The sequence below is a fragment of the Strix uralensis genome, chromosome 23, assembly GCF_047716275.1.
Source record: "Strix uralensis isolate ZFMK-TIS-50842 chromosome 23, bStrUra1, whole genome shotgun sequence".
In the NCBI taxonomy this organism is placed as follows: Eukaryota; Metazoa; Chordata; class Aves; order Strigiformes; family Strigidae; genus Strix; species Strix uralensis.
This window is the reverse complement of record NC_133994.1, coordinates 5306228-5325119: the sequence shown is the minus strand read 5'-3', so window position 1 is coordinate 5325119 and position 18892 is coordinate 5306228. Positions and strand designations below refer to the sequence as shown.

The window sequence follows — 18892 nt, the reverse complement described above, 5'->3', positions numbered from 1 at the left end:
GTTTGATTTCACACGCTTCCCGTCATTTTTAATGGTCACCCGCAGATAACCAAGTTCGGTATTGGCTGCACTATGACAACCTTCTTTTATCTTTCAAGCACAACAATCTTTCGAAAGCATCCCAAAACTACTTAGAAATGCTGCATAACCCATCAAAGGGAGAAGGATGAGGAAGGGTAAGAAGGGCCTCTCGTCTTTCTCAAGAACTGCCAAGACACATTTCTTCTCACAAAAGCATAAGCTTGTTCAGGACAGGTTTTGAAAACAAGTAATCAATGTAAGATACCAGTCATTAAATCATAATAAAAGGAACACACATTGTATCTGCTAATGCACTGGTTGTACCTTTATTGTTTCACCTCGTTCACTAACAATTCAGTGGTGCAAGGTTACCATACACAGTTAGATATCTGCATTGCACACCTAAGGCTATACAGCAAATGGATCAGAATTAGTACAAATACATGAACTATATTTACATTTTGTATACTCAAGCTCCAAATATCAGATATATTTACAAAATAAAATAAGAAAATGAAAACCTGAAATTAATGTACAGTGTTGCTGATACACTCCTTCGCTGGGATGAAATCAGTTTGCAAAGAGATTTGTTCAAGAAGGCCACTTACACAGCATATACCTTGTATACCTTGTGTACAGAGAGATTAAACAGGGAAACGGGGACCGCATTTAAAAAGAAGTATGTATTTCAGTGCAACAGCATGTCTCATGTCCAAATTCAAGAACCTTCATCAACTGCACATGAAGTATGAACAAGCAGAGTGGAAAATTAAGAACTGACCCTGGGAAGTGCTGATCATTCAAGACTCCCTCTGCTTCTAGTCCCTGGTTTCAAGGCAAGCAGGAAGTAGTTCAGGACTGCTCAGGATCAGGCCATTAACTTGGCAACATTAAGAATTAAAGACTTATGACCTCCATACCCTCAGTTTTCTGAATGCACAGCTGATCCTGTTGATTTAAAAACTGTTCCAGATAACATTGGACACAACCATCTGGTTAGTGTTGGACTAGTTTTGATTTCAAATACTTAGAATGCATAAATGGCCTTCTGAACAAAAAAAGTCAATCCTGTTCTTGAACAGCTGATGTTTTAAACAAGGAAGCACAAAATTAATACATTCCTGCTACATACAGTACAGTTCAGACCACATATTGGGGTTATTAACCACAATGGAGAGATGCAACACACACATGTTAGAGACCCATTTTAAAGTACATTCAGCAAACCGTTCCAGAGCAGCATTAGGATCCTTCCTTTGAGCAGCGGGTCAACAGCTGCATCTTCAACAAAAACACCCACCACAGTATAAAACTAACACAAACTAAGGCTCTGCAAGAGTACCAGAAAGATGCATATGCATAGGCAGTATTAGTTGATTGTATAGTACCAGTGGGTGTTATACCAAAGCTAATCCTCTTTCTTATCTAATGTGCAATTAATTACAGATGTATAAATATACAATACATTACATAAAATGAAATCCCTGTAAATTAGATAACAAGCAGCAAAAAGTAAAGTCTTTGCTTTGAAATACCTTGCTAATCAGTAATAAGGACTGTTAGACACTGACCAAAAAAAACCTTTTCTCAGTGGTCTGGAAATAATATTCCCTTCCCTTCTGCATCCCAGAATATAGGAATCTTCTTTAAAAAGGTACTTAAAGTGCATTTCTAAAATACAGTATAGGAGGTTTAGTTTAGTTTCAAAATATCCAGGAAGCTCCAACACCAACAACATGGTTTTCAATGGACAAAAAAGATAATTTTCTCCTTCCTTTAAGTGTGGAACATAAAAAACCCAAACTACAGCACAGTTTCACACTCATTCTATCCAAGAAACGCCTATCAAGTTTACTACCAGTGCTTATGCTCCATGGGCTGGCAGGCCCACAGCATGATGCCTCGTCTCCAGCGGCTGAGTCCCAAGAGCTGTCCGACTCCAGGACTTCACATACACGCAGCAGGTAACCAAGAGTGGGTTTTTAAATGTCAAGAGAAGGCAGCTTAGCACATTTTTCCCTTCTTGGTCTGTGTCTAAAGAGAAATTTCTAACATGTTGGGCTACATCAAAAAAGCTTTAAAGTGAATAGAAATCCACTTTTTTTTTTTTGCTTAGTTATCCTTTTAAAGAAAATCTGAACTGATTTCAGTCCAGTTTTAAGTAGGGAAACTGATGTCTCAAAGTAGGCTTCAGTAATTGGTGAGAAACTGTAACTGTACGTCTGAAAATAGTAATGCCCGTTTGAACTCCACACAAGAACAACCTATTTTGTCACAGATTATGCAGCTTTAAGAGGTACTGATGCTTAAAAATAGAATTTTGCTCTTCTGATGATCTGTTATCCACATAGACATCAAGTCATCAGAAGCTGCTTGGAGTCTTTAGAAGAGTAACATTTACCCAACACAGCTGTAACACTTCCAGCTCTGCATATAATAAGCATCTGTCTCTTCCTACTTTTAAAGGAAGATCCCTTAATCATGTTTCTATGCAATGCCATAACCCCTTAGTTCATTTTCTGGCTTATCCAAAGCAAAGACTTAGCAAACTAGTTTTCATCTAGTTAAAAAAAGAAAAAGATAAAAATTAAAATGTTCGCAGTGTGTCACAAAGTATCACCACCTAAATCGCTACGCCTCCTGAAACTGGTTCCACTTTCATTAGAAACAGTGGTGATGGCAGCAACAACTTAGTGCTTAAATTAACCTAATTCTTCAGATCAGCTTAGCTCCAGCCTGAGGAGCCCTCTTGCAGCACTAGCAGTCTTACTTCTCCACACACTGGAAGTGCATTATCATCCATTGCGTAACAAAGGAATATCATCACTGTATTAAGAGTCACACACAATTAAACAAGACAAAAACAGAAGGGAAAAAAAAAAAACAACCAAAACACAAACAACATCCCTATTATGCTCCTGGGTCCCCAGGATGCTCCCTCACTCTGGCTTCCAGTTCTGAAATAAATCTGAGGACCATAGGAGATAGCATGAGCACATGATTTGGCTTGAGCACAATCTCAAAATAAATGAAGATATGTCCCAGCAAGTGTCAGTCTCCACCTCCCTGCTCCTTTGCCAACCATGCTTTTAGGAGGTCTCATTATGCATTGCACTCTACTGAAGAATGAAAACCCCATAAAGCTAAAAAATTGCTCAGCTGATGCCAGTCCCACGTACACTTCTGGCCATAGAATTTCCATTGCATGGCATGACCTGCTGATGAGTGAGCTGAATCAAAATGACCTTCTTGAGCTGGAGTGTGCCTAGATGTGCCTACTGTAATAGTAGAACAAAACCCTTTTACCTCTCCTTTGAGAGGTTGGAACCTCAGGACGAAATTCCTGTACAGTGCCCAGGATCACAGCTAGCCCTATTAGTGCCCAAGGTAAGTCAAGAAAGTATAGCACAGCAGTCTGAAACATAGTAAAAAAACCCAAACAACCCCCCTCCCCAACCTCCCTGAAAAGCTAACTAAGAAAGATGAGTTCACTTCTCAAAAAGGAAATTCATTCTGCTTTCCTTTCTCAGGGCAAGGACCATTTTGGCCACAAGGAGAACTTACATTGCAGGTCAAGAACTAACACCACACAGCTGATCTCCAAGAAGCCAATTATTACACCCCACTGACCAGGACCAGAGTCCACTTGATCCGTCCTCCAGGAAGGATTAATTCTGAAGTTAAAACTAACTAGGGGGTTTTAGCTGATGAAAACTGTAGCAGGGAAATTAGGAGACATTCAACAGTTATTCCAAAAGGAAGTGAAAGTGTCCTGCTGTTCCCTGGAGAATACTGCAAGCGCTAGAAAGTATTTTGTAGACAGAGGATGCTCTCCCCATGAAAAGACGGGATGTCGTATTACAGATCAGGGTCGCATGCACAAAGCAGGCCTTTCGGAATGACGCCGAAGAGCAGTCTATCCTAACATACCAGTGACAACCGTCAATCTCTTCCAAGAGAGGTGACAACTGTTGCTACAGAAACTCAGAAGTCAGGACCAAAAGCAGAAAGGGGATAGTGCCCTCTCGTGGTGATCTCCTGAAAGCGCTCTGGGGAACAACCACACTGACCCGTTTCTGCTTAACGCTCCCCATCTGCCAAATACGAGGCCAAGCATCGAATACTTTAGGGATTATATCTAATATTTCAGCGATGTGCTTTATTTTTCCTCACATCAGCACAAATTCCATCTCCTCAGCTCAGTTCAGAGGCAGAGGAGTGAGTGTTAATGTTTTGGGAGAGTTAAAGCCAAGCACTCTTCACCTAAAACCCCACAGCAAGAGTTTAAAGGCAGATTATTCTATCCAGCTCCTCTTGGTTTTTCCAGCTCACGCCTTGGCCCGTTGGCTCAAAAACTTGCACCAAGTCCAAAATCCAGTCTGCCCAGATAGATTTGTCCAATATCAGCTTTCAACAGAGTTTAAATTAGAGGCTGGATCCAGAAAGCCTGAGGAGCTATTGCAGTTCCTGGCTGGGTAATGTCTACATAGAAGAATTTATCTTTCCCTGGCATTAGAACTTTGCCCTGAGGGAACCAATGACTACTGCCAAGTCACAAATTGAATGAAAAACCTGCAGCAGTCTAGACAGACAACAATGGACAGTGGGACAGACACCAAAAGGTCAGTTGGAATGGGAAAACAATTGTTATAAGAAAAAATAAATAACTTTTTTTTTCTTTTTAGAGTCGTGCATAATCACTCTATTTTTTTCATTTTTTTTTTTTCTTTCTCTTTTTGTTTGGCCACATGCTACTAGTACGATTCTTGGTACAAGTGAAAAGAAACAAGGTAGTGTTAGAATACCTACAAAATGTGCTGAAGGAGTTGGGAAGGTAGGGGATGTTAAGCCACAGGATACATACAAGAGAAACTGTCAAGAATCACAAAGAGAAAATGAGAGGTAACACTTTATCTATCAGAAGGTGAGTTAGGGCGAACGGATGAGAACATTACATGGACTCAGTACTTCAGCTGGCCCGTGCGTCTTCGAGCCAGTTTTGACCTGTGCAAGAAAGAAGCAGAGAAGCATCTGTTGAATTCTGGAAGTTTGTTTTGCTTCCCTCCCCAGTTTGTCCACCATTTTTAAAAATCCTTTTAAAAATCCTTTAAATCCTAGTTTACTCCATATGTTCAAAAAGTAAAACGTATCAAGGGCTGTAATGAGAAAGACTTCTCACTCTTCAGCTGTGCTCCTTTAAAGGAAGACAGGATCTTTTAAGGACTGCACTGTTGAGAAATTATTTGATGCTGTATAGTAATAGCTTAGTTTTTAATTATTTTTTATTACTGAAAGGAAGAGCTACTGTAGCATAGTAAGATCTCTCCAGCAAGCAGGGGATGTCTGTGACCTGTGTTAAAGGCTTCTAGAGAAGTTCAAAAAAGGGAAGGAAATGAGAATTTCTGCTTGAGCTCACAATCAAGACCATGAAAAGGCAGTCCAGCCTGTCTGCACAGAGGTAGCAAGAAGCTTTATAAATTTGTAAAAGAGTAATACAAGGAAACTATTCTGAGGCTTCCAAATGTAGTACTGCATGAAGCACACCACACACGTTCAAACTGGATATATCTGTTAAGAATGTCACAAGCCAAAGCAACAATTACTGCATTTCCTGAAATAAAGGGCTTGTTTGATTTTTTTTGTTGTTGTTGTTGCCCACCCTCCTCCCTCCTTCAGTTCACCCATCTTGTCAGATTCTTCAGAACAAGACTAAATTCTGTGAGGTGCTATCTCACCACCTTTATGCTTTGCAGCACTGTCTGCCCAGGAACTGCCTCTTACCGTATTGTGCCAGCAAGAAGTGGATTGAAGGCATATAACCAGTCATTCATGTCTTTGTCATTGATGGCCTGGAGCAGGACCCCACGATGCTTTGTGCATACACCAAATGTGTTGGGTGTCTGGAATATTAAGCACAATTTAAAATCCTGAAGTCTACAAACACAGAAGCTGATGCACACTTCCTCTCTGAGGAAGAGTTTCCTAACATCCACAAGACTTAAGATCTTCCATTTAAGTTCCACTGGTCATTTCCATTATATTATTAGTCAGTCAAATGGGACATCTTCTACAAAATACAGTTTTAACTTATGAGTGTGGACTTTAAGAGCTGCTGAGATGGACCAGTAAAGTTAATTTGAGTCCTTGCAGGATGTTTCTGTGTTCTTTTGGTGGCTTTTTTTAACAAAACAAACAGAACACACAACCCCAAAACACCATACAAACAAAACTACAAAAACCAGACATAGGGTGATGGTACCAACACATGCTCATAAAAGCAAAAACAGTGCATAACAGCAGTTTCAGTCTCTTGTACAACTGCGTCCAAAATATAAGAAACGGTGAACAAACTGGGAACTTTGTGGGCAGAATCATCAGATGCCAGACATTCTCCAAGACACAGATGCATTTTCTTCAGACCAGAGATAACATGCAGGATGGGATGGATGCACTACTACCTGTAATCTTCCTGCTCTATGGGTAAATAAACAACAGCTCTCAGACTGACCTTTACCATTGCCTGCTGATCCTCACTGTATTCCACCTGAGCTGTGGATAAGTTTATGATTCCTCTTTCTACAGGATCTTTGTCACTGTTGTAAATAAAAACATAGGGACGGCGAACCACCACAAAGTGCTTGGCCCAGGAACTGGAGAGTGGCTCCTTGAAGTGGAGGTATCCTTTCTTTGAGACCACAGAGCTGGAAAAAGACAAAACAAAACAAACCCACAGATAAACAGGAATACATTTTCCCCTAAATGAGGCACCTACAGAATATCTCTGTTAACTGCAAACACTGTATAAGACACTTGGTCCTTAATACATTTTTTCTGCAACTATTATCAAAAAGTTCTTCTACAGCAAGCTGAAGTTTGTCTTCAAGAGCTATGCAAAGTCTGACAGAAAGAAGGACCCACAACGATCTCTACTTGAGTGAACTTCAGCCACGGTTTTGATATCAGACATTAGATTTAAGTCACTGGAAATCCTGTTCATTAAGTAGATGCAGGGAATGAATGCTGCAAAGATCAAATATCAACACAACCTTCATCAATCCTGCCTCCATCACACAGGACTCTGCAGTTCTGTATCACCCCTTTAAGTTACCTGCCTCAAACGGGGGAAAGAAACTACAAATCTCAAAGCCCTTGTGACAGCTCTCAGGAAGCCATGATCACACAACAATAGAAAACTTACCCTGGTCTGATTTCCTCAATATCAGGAACGAGGTTTAGGAACTCATTCTTTCCAGCTCTAGCAAGATAGGAAGTTTCTACTGTAGGTATTAGCTGGAACTGTTCCACCTCATGACAGGGACTGGAGGCACGAGAATTTGCTTCTGGTGTCCTTTAAAAAAAAAGTGCGGAAAGAAAAGTAAGTCACAAACAACCAACTGAATGTGACAATGGAATTTGAAGTGCACCTACAGCCTAGCCTGTCTTACAAGTCTCATCCTCCAGTCCAGACTTTTGTATGACATTGGGATCCTTTTGTACAATATCAAATAGCATTTCCCTTGAAATCTGTCGAATAAAACTTAAAATAACTGCTGGTAAGTTGTTTCCCCACTACTTCTCCCTCATTTCTCTCGCCAAACACAGTCACACCACAGACATACATCTTACTAGGGTTTGATGTAAAATGTACTACTTGGTCAGCACTCCTCCTCTGAGGGATGTTAAACTGAGGAGTTACAAATTACATGTCTTTCACTAAATAGTTATTCCCAATTTTATCAAAAATATCTTCCACAGATACAGCTGAGAGGGGCAAACAGAGATTACTGGCCAAACTGGTTTATGCTGGGTTGTTGTTAATAGGTCTTTTTAACAGAACTCTGAAAAAAACTTGCAGGCTCTACACACTGGTTACTGGAATGACAAGCATTTGACTGTTCTTTCAGCACAAAGGAAAAAAAACACTTCAAAAGAACAAAATGGGGGAAAATAATTGTGCACAGTGATTGGAGAAGATAAAGTGAGGGGGCTGTACAGAGAAATATCTGAAAGTAGGGAAAAGGAAGAAAGGGGAGAAAAAAAAAAATCAGAAAACATAGCAAAGACAGATTTGTGAAGCACTGAGAAGTAATGCTTTTCTATTAATGCCCTATACTTACTTCTGATCAACTGAATTGCATCTTGAGTCCACCAGAGAAGGGCAGGTAGATGAAGGTGTGAGGGTAGCACTGCTGAAACTTGACACTGATGGATCCCGCCCAATTGGAGAAATATCCGACAACTACAAAGAGAAATATAGGCAAAACATTACAAGGAGGTTTTTTTTTAGTTAGTGTTCAGTCCTGGCTAGGACATGGCATTCAGCATGCCAAAGGCTCAGATAATAGAAAGGTATTTCTATCAGCCATTTCCCTACTCAGTAGTCAAATTTTTGCACATAAGCATCATAAACCCATCTGGGGTTGAAAATACAAGCACTTCTATAGACACAGCTCGTTACTAATGTCCTGCACTTCAGATTATTCACACCCTGACTTCCTCAACAGAACATCAAACTATCCAGTTTGGAACCTGGTGTCCCCTGTGCCTACAGTCAGAATTTTTAAAAGAGCCTATTTATCCTTTTACATAGGGCAAGTGTACACAGGGAAAGATAGTAAGAGCACTTCCAGTCTGCTAATAAACTAGAAGCCATACTATAGTCCAAGTTCACAGCATTTCGAATTCCTGCAATAGTCTTTGGAACCTGATGCCAAATAGCCAAATGCTTCCAACAGACTGAAAATAAAGAAAATTAAAATGAAGTGTTTTGTCTCTTCATAGTATCAACAGATTCCACAAACCACAAACATACTGCTATTGTATTACAAATACAGTATATTGTATTGCATGAAATACTTACCTTACAATCACTGATGCTGTTGTACACCTGGTTAAACTCCCGATTGAAAGTGTGAGTAAGCAGCTGCAGACACTAAGGCAGGAGAAAAAAAACCAAACAACTCAGAAAAGAATTTTAAACTTAGATTTTCAGAGAAATTTGAACACAAGAGGCTATTTGCCAAGACACACTTGGTAGCTCATGAAAAAAGAAACGAATTCTAAACGGCTGTGAAAAATCCCAGAAGAGGAGAATAATCACTTCCCTTGATAAAATGAGACAGTTTCATTTACTACTAATGAAGGGGAATGAGGTACAGCCATAGCACAAACCTAGCCACCAGCACCCGCTGGTGAGAATGGATTATTTCAATATAGAGCATGCTAAAATGAAACTCACACAATACTGGCCATTCACCATGCTATCTAAGAAGCTCATCATTAATCTTCAATCATCTTTAGCACCTCAATTTAGACCCATGATGTTTTTCTCATGTTATACCTTCGTGGCCAGCTCCTTCTCCCGATCCACCAGGCTCTCTATGTCTGCTGAGTCATAGCCACTGCTCTCACTGGGTGTCACAGCACTCTCAAATGTTGTGGTTGAAATCTGTGAGGAAATGCTGGTGGAGGTACTGAGGGTTCCACTGCTCAGACTGGGAGACAATGAGTCACTCAGGGACTTGGGGATGCTGTCACCAAGCTTTTCACGAAGCAGAAGGAAATGTCGGGTTTTTTCCACCTAGTAAGAAAAGAAATCAGTATCATCTGCTCCAGGATGTTGCTTGTTTTACAGGCACTGAATTCTTACGCATTCTTATTAAGATTCATACCAGTAAACATTTACCCTGGGGAGGGGAGTTTACAATGGCATTAGAAGTTGAATCTGTCTTTGTTGAATACACTGAAATTCTGAGCTGAAGATCCTACTCAGCAGCCAGCCACACACTTTGTGTCTTCTCTGTGGGAGAACTTATTTAAATCTTGACTTTGAGAACAAACTCCCATTCGGGAACCCGTTCAGCTCAGAAGGTCTCACAGTGAGTAGACTAAAGGCAAATTCAAAGGTACTGTTGTGCTTTTTCTTTCACTTCCCCTATCTCTTTACTCACCTCATGCAGCAGCTCCAGTTTCTCCAATTCCCACTGATGCTCTAGAATGAGGCTGTCACCCCTGGGCCTCCAACCAGCCAGGTTCTCTTCTCCTCGCACATAAGCCACAGATGTATCTAGGACTTTCCTTCTCCTCCTCTGCATTCCTGAGCAGTAAAAAACAACGTAAGACATATTAAAAACATAGCCAGAGGGATGCCACTAAAACACACCAACTAGCAATCTGCAAAGAACCAACATTTCTGCTGTTTGGCTGGAGATATACAAGGCAACGATTTCATTAATAGCCATCACACATCCCAAAGAGTTTTGATTTAGTCCAGCTTCCTTACTTCATTCAGGTATTTTCTATTGACCCTGATATAATGCAAACTCCTGTTCAGTCTAATTCAACAGAAAGACTTCAATTGCTAGGTCTTAGAGGTAAAATACACTGATACTACATGAACTACATTCCTTCCAAGTTATTAAGCTTGCATCAGGTATCAGCAATATCTTTAAAATACAAAGGAGAAAACTCCATTGCTGCAAAACCAAGTCTCAACTGTGTTAGTTATGACCCATGTATTATGTCCCCTAAGTCTATGACTTGGGTACAAGCCCAGTTCCCTGACATACCCATGTCAGAAAACGTAAAGTTTTCAGTGAATCCTTGATTTCCCAATAGTAAACACAGACTGACATCAGAACTAAAAGCTTGCATAAGTTTTTTATGGAATAGCAATGTTCCACTGCCGCTATAAAACACAGGAACTGCTTCCTTTCAGGACAGAAGTGTTTACTCTGTTCTGCCTATGATATTTTCTGCAATATTTCAGTTTACAGCGTCTTTATCACTTGAACACCCAGTCACCGCTTACCTGGACTTCCTGTGTCTGCCATTTTGCATAAACTCAGTTCATAGATCCCAGTTACACGATTGCTGTTCACAAGAAACCAGAGGGAAAAAAACCACCTATTATCTTCAGAAATAAAGTACTTTAGCTTTAGTTAAGTGGTGCCCAAATACAAAGTTTTAGTTGTTAGTTAGAACTACATCTGAATTCTAATCTTGACATAAAATAACCAGGACAGACTGCAAGATCTCTTAAAATGGCATTTTCCCCATGTTCCCCTCCCACTCCCCATTAGACTCAGAGAGCAGCTGCTGCAGTAAATTCCAGGTCAGGATCAGGGTAACCTATGTGCAAGCTTGAAAAATGGATCTCTCTTCCCAACTGTTCAGTGAGAAGGCTGGAAAAGGGGTCAGTAGAGAGAGAAGCCATCAGAGTTTCACTGAAATGAATGTTTAAAACCAGACTGGAGAACTATAACTAGGTAGACTTTCAAGGAAGAAATAAAGAAAACTAAGCTACATTCTCTCCATGTCCTCTAAGAGAAAAAGCATACGCTGACATAAAACATTGATACCAAAATCGGTAACTGAACTTACGAATCTGGAGATTTGGAGTAGCCACTGCCAAAAAGACTGCGTAGTGATCGTGGCGGGGAGATCTTGGCATCTCGTGAATAAAAGACCATACAAACATCCTTTGTTATAACAGCAGGTTGGATGCAGTGGTCAAGCTAAGAGAAAAAACAGTAATGAATGAGTGGCTGAAGACAACTATGCCAAGTTACACTGCTTCCCTCTTTCAGTGTGTCAGCTTTTTGAAATTTATTCTTGTTTGGGTCTTTGGTGAAGGGTTTTCATATGTGTCTCTGTGAAAAGAGAACTGTCAAATTTCTTGATGCTTCCTGTGGGTGAAATAATTGTACTACACAAAACAACAGGGTCTTGCTTGCAAAGCCAAGAGCTAGGCCAGTGTTTGTAACACTAGTAGTACTTACACAGCAGCATTCACTGATTTCAACAGATTTTTAGATACAAAGATAGATAAAACGAGGCACAGGTAAGGAGATCCACAGTTTCACTTCACATTTGTTGCGAGGCAGTAATACCTCGACATCAAGATGTTAACTGTGAATCAATTTTTCCACCCTGTTCTCAGAAAATTAATAAACACTTTTACTAGCTTCGGGAATCAAAATCACTTAGTCCAGTAAGTATTTATCTCAGGTACACACTGTCTGCTGTCTCAAATAGTTATACTTGAGTCACAAATAAAAAGGAAGGCATAGGTCTCTAACCTCCAGGTAAGCAGAAAGGGTCATATATATCTTCTCTCCATACGGTGTCACTCGATTGAGGAGAAGCGAGTTATGCAAGGAGCTGTCCCAAACTGCTTCAAACCGATAGAAAGTCCTGGAAAAAAGTACAGTAAAAGCTCAATATTAAGAGTTTCTCTCCATCCCTCTCATCGGTCACTGTAAAGCATCTCTTCCTTGACTTCCTATGAGTCCCAGGGGCTTAGATAACAAATACTTGAAGCAAAGACCTTCTCTTCTTTCCCAAGATTACCTACTTCTACCTCAAATAGTGTGGCATAAGACACCATTGCCTGTTATGAAGAAGACTCATCTAAAAGAGAAAAGAGGGAATACTGAAGAGAACAAAAGGTGTCATAATACTACAGGGAAGTCAGCACTAAAAAACAGTATTTCTAAACAGACAGAATTCCTTTCTATTTCTTCAGGTGCAACTCAGCCCAGACAGACCTCCAAAGTGCATGGGAGGATTCTTTTTTACAAGCAACACTTACTCTACATCATACTTTAGGACTAACATACAGCAACAGAAGAGATCCCTCTAATACTTAGTCTTATAAAACCAGCAGCTTCTGATAGCAAATCAGAATGACTGATAGGTAGGGATAAATCCTATATTGAAATGATAAAGATTTCTAAGTCCCTACTAGCTTCAAGTAGATCTAGCAGATCTAACACAAATTCTTCTAAGAAGTTTCTTCAATTTCATACATGGAAAGAAAGGAGCTGAAGGCTCCCACAGTTCTACCCCAGCAACCAGGAAAGTTCACCTGTTGAAGTAAAAAATGAGAGACAGCAGCACACACAGGACAGCTAAATCGTTAGATCTAGAGTCACCATTACACTCTCTCCTCTCTAACAGATGCTTAAGGGAATGAGCTTTCTCCTTTCTCACAGGTAGAGACTGATTTCAATGGAGGTTCCTTTGGAAAGAAGCCCTGTACCCTTATCCAGGAATACAGCACGCTTTTCTACACCGGTAATAGACAAAGAAGGTATTAATTCTTCATCAACTCCATATAATTTCCCTCCCAAATCCCCTTGCAGTTGAGGTTTTCCATCCCATTTCAAGTCCAAATGACATGGTTCTAAAAGCAAGCAGGTGCTTCATGTATATTATTTTTAAAAAAACGGTTATATCTCTAAAGAGTTTCTGTAGTAATGCCCAAGGCCAACTCAGAAAAATAGAAAATTAAACCAAAGACAAATGACAGAAAGCAGGGTGGGGGTGGAAGAAAGAAATAACAAAACAAGAAAAAACATGAAGCAGCCTAAGAGCAGACATGTCAGAAACAAAGAGTTCTGATCTCAATAAAAGTTCCCAAGAACCCCCTTTTCCTGACACCAGTTACACAATTCCAAGCTAATACACTGAGACATCATGAACTGTGCAGTCAAGTAATACAATTTGAGAATACTGCTAAATACTGCTTGCATTTGCAGTAGCATACTTAAGAAATTACTTCTAAATGCTACAGAGAAACATATTCTAAAGGCTAAGTAATTGGCAACTTTAAGAGCACTGTAATGTAATAATCCTCACTTGAGTTGGATTAGACAAACAACATAGGTTGTCCTCTAACCCTTTACAAATCTGTGTGGAGTCCCCATGTTTTAATCTTTCATCATGTCTTAGTTATGAGAGTAATTTTTGTAAACTTTTAGCAAGCTCCAGATCTGCTATCCGGGTGGAAGAAAAAGTAGTAAAACCTGGTTCTCCACAGATGGGAAAGCCAGCGTCCCCAGGCCCTGAACCAGCTCTGCACCATTTGCCAAACGTGACTGCTCACCATGAAGAGAGAACACAGGTGTAAACATTCATCAGTGCAGCACTAACCGCCCTTCTTTAGCAAAATTGTGATTTTTGGATGAACACCAAGTCAAGTATAGCTTCAAGACAGTTACTCTACTGGATTCTGTCTAGCCAGGAAGTTAAATATACACAGTCTTGCCTGTCCAAACCAGAACTTGCTAGAATAGTTATAGAGGGAGACAAAAACCAGAAGTGAGCAAACTTCTTTCAGCACAGCCAATAGTGCACGGAGGAAAATGGAGCACAGTACAAGCAAAGCATGGAAAACAGGAGAAACAGGTTAAAAGGCACCAACGTATAGTTAGAACTGATTTTTAAGTGGATTTTAGCATTAGTGAAAGGTGGTGAATTGAGAACATTGAAGACTTAAGTCTTCTCTTTTTCAAAGAGGCAGAACATAGAAAGCAGAGTGCAAATTGTCCCAGATTGTGCAGCCAGCATGCCTGGCTGGGATCCAGTCTGGAAGGTGAAAGAGGAATCCAGTCTGAGCAGCTACTACATGTCTCACTTCCCTGCCAACTGGTAAACTAAGCAGCAGCAACCACATGGTTAAATTTCAGATGCAAATCCAACCTAATAACAGAGGTTGAATGCCAGTCACATGGCAGCCACTGCTTTTTGTTCAGTGCAATTCCAAGCTGGAATTTCAAGTAACCTAATTATTCAGTCCTTGACTTGGTACTTCAAACATGGCAAGCATTACAGAGTCAGAGACAGTAAGAAATTCCAAATTTAGTTATTTGATATAGAACAAAGGAAGAAAATAGCAGGGACTACAAGTAGGGACTATAATGGCACATTTTGAGAATCAAAAAGACTGAACGAAGGAAACTATCTCTTACGTGTGAATGAAAATTCACCTTGATAAGATCCCCACTGAATTGTACCTGAATAAATTCCTTACACAAAGGAGGAGGAGGAGGTATACTACTTCTGGAAGAGCTAAGAGGCATGCTAACAGAATTCAGTAAAAGCTAAAGAGAAATGGCAGCAATAGAAAATGAGACATAAAGCATTCTATTTTCAAGAATCTTTATGTACAAAGGAAGCAAACAGAAAATACCTAGGCATATCCTTATCAAGAAAGAGCCTGTAAAAACATAGAAAGAGCTTCAGTTAGTGCAGCCAAAAGCCGAACAGAAAAGCAATAGCTGAGAGGAACAGAACAAGTGGACTTCAAAACAGAACAAAAACACAACAAAAAAAACCACACCAGCCAGGAAAAAAGTCTGCAGACAACGACCAAACACAAGACATACCCCTTACCAGGGCTTCAATCCCTCTCCCCCACCCTGCCATGCACTCATCCCACAGCTTAAACCTTGGCATTTTGGTAAGAGATGATCAGCAGCTTCACTTCACTCACACTCACTGCTCATCCAAGCAGCTCACCTAATAGAAAACTAAAGAGCTATACAGGAATTTCTTGAAATTGCTAGAGAACCGTAAGTGTAGGGCTTTCCAACTGCAAATCCAGTAGTATCAGACTAGAAATGAGCAACAGTCCCCCTACATTCCAGTTATACTGATCCATTAATTCAAATACACTAAAAATAAAATACCCACTTCTCAGCGGGAGGCAAATAACTGCTAGAAAGCCCGTCACCGTGTGCGTTTGCAGTCACTAGGTGGCAGGAAGCCACTCAGCTGGTAGGAGCACTGTCCTGAATCCACCTTTAATATCGCAGTGGTATTTCAAAGTCCAAGCCTCTAATGGAGAAGGAAGAAGCCATTTCAGCTCCTAGAAGGATACCACCTCCAGCATTCAGCAGCTGCAGCAGAGATGGGCTCCAGAACAATCCTCTCCCCTCTGGAAATGCTCAGAGTTAAATTTCAGGGATATTACTGCTTTGTACCAGCTAAACAGAGCAATGGAGTGATCAAGTGACTTGGCTGATGTCAGAGGAGGGAGAGGCTGTGCCGGCAATGCAGCATTCTGCTTCACTGCCCTTTGTTGCAGACACTGAAGCAAAACAATGTGGAGTCTGACTGATCTTTACAGCAATGCAACCTAATGAGGAGACACATGAAGCCAGAAACCTTCAGACAGGGGCCCTGCTGTTGCCCAAATGACTGCAGTTACATGGAACAGACACCCCCTTATTAGAACTAGAGTAAATTTGTGATAGATCTGTATAAATTCACAAATTATAAAGTTTAATTTACAAAGCATGGCTCTTGCTTCCAATTGTCACATGCTTGTTCCAGGAATACTATAGGTATGTACACATCCATAAATACATCCCCCAAGATTGCCCTTGTACTTCAATGCTGTATTCTAGCAACAAGCTTTGATGTCAGTTTAAAAGTTCTGGGTTAAATTTTGAGGCTCCCTTAAGCTGTTCCTTTCCATCCTCCCTTTATGGTGCTTACACATGGAAAGTAATTCAAATGCATTATCAAAAAATCCTCCATGTAGACCAGTGGACTTGAGCTTTAGTAAGAACTTATGGCAACTTTCGTTCTCTGTCTGTATGCCCTGTGACCATGAAATTCTACATTAATAATTAGCAACATTCACAGCTTTCCAAACATCCTGCCAGTACCTCAGAGGTCAAAGAAATTTTAGATTCCTACTAGAGTGCTCACTCTATTTACTTACCTATTGGAGCTGTGAGAGGACTTCAGGTATTTTGCAGAGATAATATTCAAAGACAGAATAGCATCCACAGCAGCTTCATCCACCTCTGCTTTATTTCTTATGCGCCCTGAAAAGGGTACGAAAGGGAATCAGTTAAAACTAAACTTGAAACATGGAAGGAATCTGTTTCCCCAAATGTAATTTCAGACTACATGATTAACAAGCATCTGTAAGTGAAAGTTGAAAAACTTAAGTTCTTCCTCGATCTTTTTCAAAAATCCTCCTCTCATAGCCAATACTCATAAACATGACAGAATCTGATACAAAGAGAAATTATCATTAGTGCTTCTTCTTCCTTGTAGCAACATGCAAAGCAGTATACTCACCAACAACCAGCTCTCGCACATCTTTCCAGTGCAACTCACTGCCCTTCTCATGGATAATTGTGACTGTGATTCTACGCTGGATTCCCTGGTAGAGTTCAAAAACAAAACACTGGTGAAGTATTGCCACATACACAGACACACTAACAATATCCATTTTGCACTTATACTGCAAAAATGAAGCAAATAAGATCATTTAAATTAGTCTGTAACTGTGAACAAGCACCTATGTGTTTCAGGGCCCTAAAATCAACTTAAGAGGAACATTATATTCTCACATATAACAGAAATTATACTTCTCCCTCCTCAATCCACAATGGCAGAGGTTTTTTCACTTAAAATAGTCCTGAAATTGTTGCTATGCTCTCAAAGAAGATATGTATGATCCCTGGGATATATCAGAGTTGACCACAAAAATAAGCAAATACTTGGGTAATGTGTGCTTATATACCTATATTAAAGTGTATATACCAAAAGAAGTTAGTAGAAAATAGTGACTGCTCACGTAGATATTCCCCTCCTTTGTCACACGTATCTGGTACAAATCAAAATATAACAAAGCTCTGTAACAGCTGGGAAGAAGGTAAAATTGTAGAATAGGAATAAACACCATATCTGAAAAAGAAAAATTCTCCAGCTGTTGGTTGCAAGATACCACTCTTGCAAATGTAGAAGCCAGCTATCCAGGGAGAAGGTGCTTTGTGTGTAACTGTTTCAAAAGAAGTTGAAATATGTTTGCCTGTATTGCGGATTTGGCAATGGAATTACAGAGGCTAGAATTACCCTGGTTTGAACTGGAATTAACTGATGAGGACACTAGTAGATCCAGAAATGAGTAACAGTTTTAATAATTTTTTAAAGGAAATTATTGGAACGTGACCGTTATTCCTAAACTGTAAGAACTGTTCCTATCATTTTAAGAAAGAGAGGAAATGCAAGTCACAGGTAAACTCTATGAAAAGGAACTGAGAATTTGAGAGTAGAAAAAAATATAACATAAACCTATAAACAATATTTAACTGGGATTATCTTTAGAATCTAGCTAAAGACAAATTATTATTAAGGATTATTACAGGCATTTAAAATGCACCAAGACATGGTCATTTTGTAGATCTGTCTCATAGTCACATGCAGCGAGAAAGAACCAAAGGAAGTTGAGTCCACATGATCCTTCTGTGTCCTCAGTAGAGATGCCAGAGCACACTGAAGGCACAAATCCAGTCCCAAAGGTTCCTGATTTTTAAACGGCTTTCATCTTTCATGAGTGGGATGCACACCGATAAGCAAAGGAAACAGCAATATACTAGGGGCTAAACATATTCTCCTCATAGCCCAAAGTTAACAGACTAAGTACAGACTGAAAGGTGACTGACCCTACAGCTATCATTAGACTGCTGTGTGGGAAAGGAGAAGACATCAAAGATGCAAAATCCCGTCATTAGCATTCTAATCTCCCCTCAGAGATCAAACTTGCTATTCTACAGTGTTCATTAGTACCTGGTGAAGCAGGAACGTCCCCTGACAGGGCAGGCCTCCAGTGTGGTCCACAATAGCAGGAATATACCTGTGTGAGACAGTGAAATCAACGGGCGGGAAAGGTAAACTAGCACAGCAATCTTCCTCTGTATTCTGCTGCCAACAGTTACCTCTCCATACAAAATCTTAAGAAATAAGAGTGTTTCTACTGACTCTCGGACTGGACTCTCTATTGCACCACAGTATCAGTGCCAAGTATCATATACTGTACTTCCAGTGCTTCTGGAAAACTCTGTGGAACTGGCTTTGCAAAAATAATCCCTAAAGCCCTGTCAGGGGAAAACCTTCTCTGTAGCAGAGGTGAACATAAAATAGGGCCTGCTAGATGACTTCTGGAGCATAAAGTCTCTAGTGACCCAAAGAATCTAAACTCACAGCCTACATAGGATAAGTTTTCCCAACACCTGTTCAGCTGGTGTGCATGGGCTTTCTAAGTGGAAGGATTACTTCAAGGGTGAAA

At 40.2% G+C, this 18892-nt stretch overlaps 1 protein-coding gene across 14 annotated transcripts in view; it reads right to left on the bottom strand.

Annotated features, from left to right (window-relative positions):
* Window positions 1–318: 318 nt before the first annotated feature.
* The window catches only part of KIF1B (kinesin family member 1B), a 96126-nt gene continuing 77552 nt past the window's right edge, over window positions 319–18892 (bottom strand). For 7 of the 14 annotated variants that reach the window (XM_074893186.1, XM_074893185.1, XM_074893187.1 and 4 more), the window contains 15 exons: window positions 18394–18460; window positions 16900–16984; window positions 16535–16640; window positions 14996–15022; window positions 12102–12216; window positions 11404–11537; window positions 10832–10893; window positions 9972–10117; window positions 9362–9601; window positions 8882–8953; window positions 8139–8260; window positions 7220–7369; window positions 6530–6722; window positions 5803–5921; window positions 319–5025 (listed from right to left, as the gene is read on the bottom strand). In XM_074893186.1, coding sequence (XP_074749287.1) covers window positions 4983–5025; window positions 5803–5921; window positions 6530–6722; window positions 7220–7369; window positions 8139–8260; window positions 8882–8953; window positions 9362–9601; window positions 9972–10117; window positions 10832–10893; window positions 11404–11537; window positions 12102–12216; window positions 14996–15022; window positions 16535–16640; window positions 16900–16984; window positions 18394–18460 — 1681 coding nt within the window. In that variant the 3' untranslated portion in view covers window positions 319–4982. Of the gene's footprint in view, window positions 5026–5798; window positions 5922–6529; window positions 6723–7219; window positions 7370–8138; window positions 8261–8881; window positions 8954–9361; window positions 9602–9971; window positions 10118–10831; window positions 10894–11403; window positions 11538–12101; window positions 12217–14995; window positions 15023–16534; window positions 16641–16899; window positions 16985–18393; window positions 18461–18892 lie in introns of those variants that run through there. The other 7 variants (XM_074893189.1, XM_074893198.1, XM_074893199.1 and 4 more) reach the window with 2 other exon arrangements.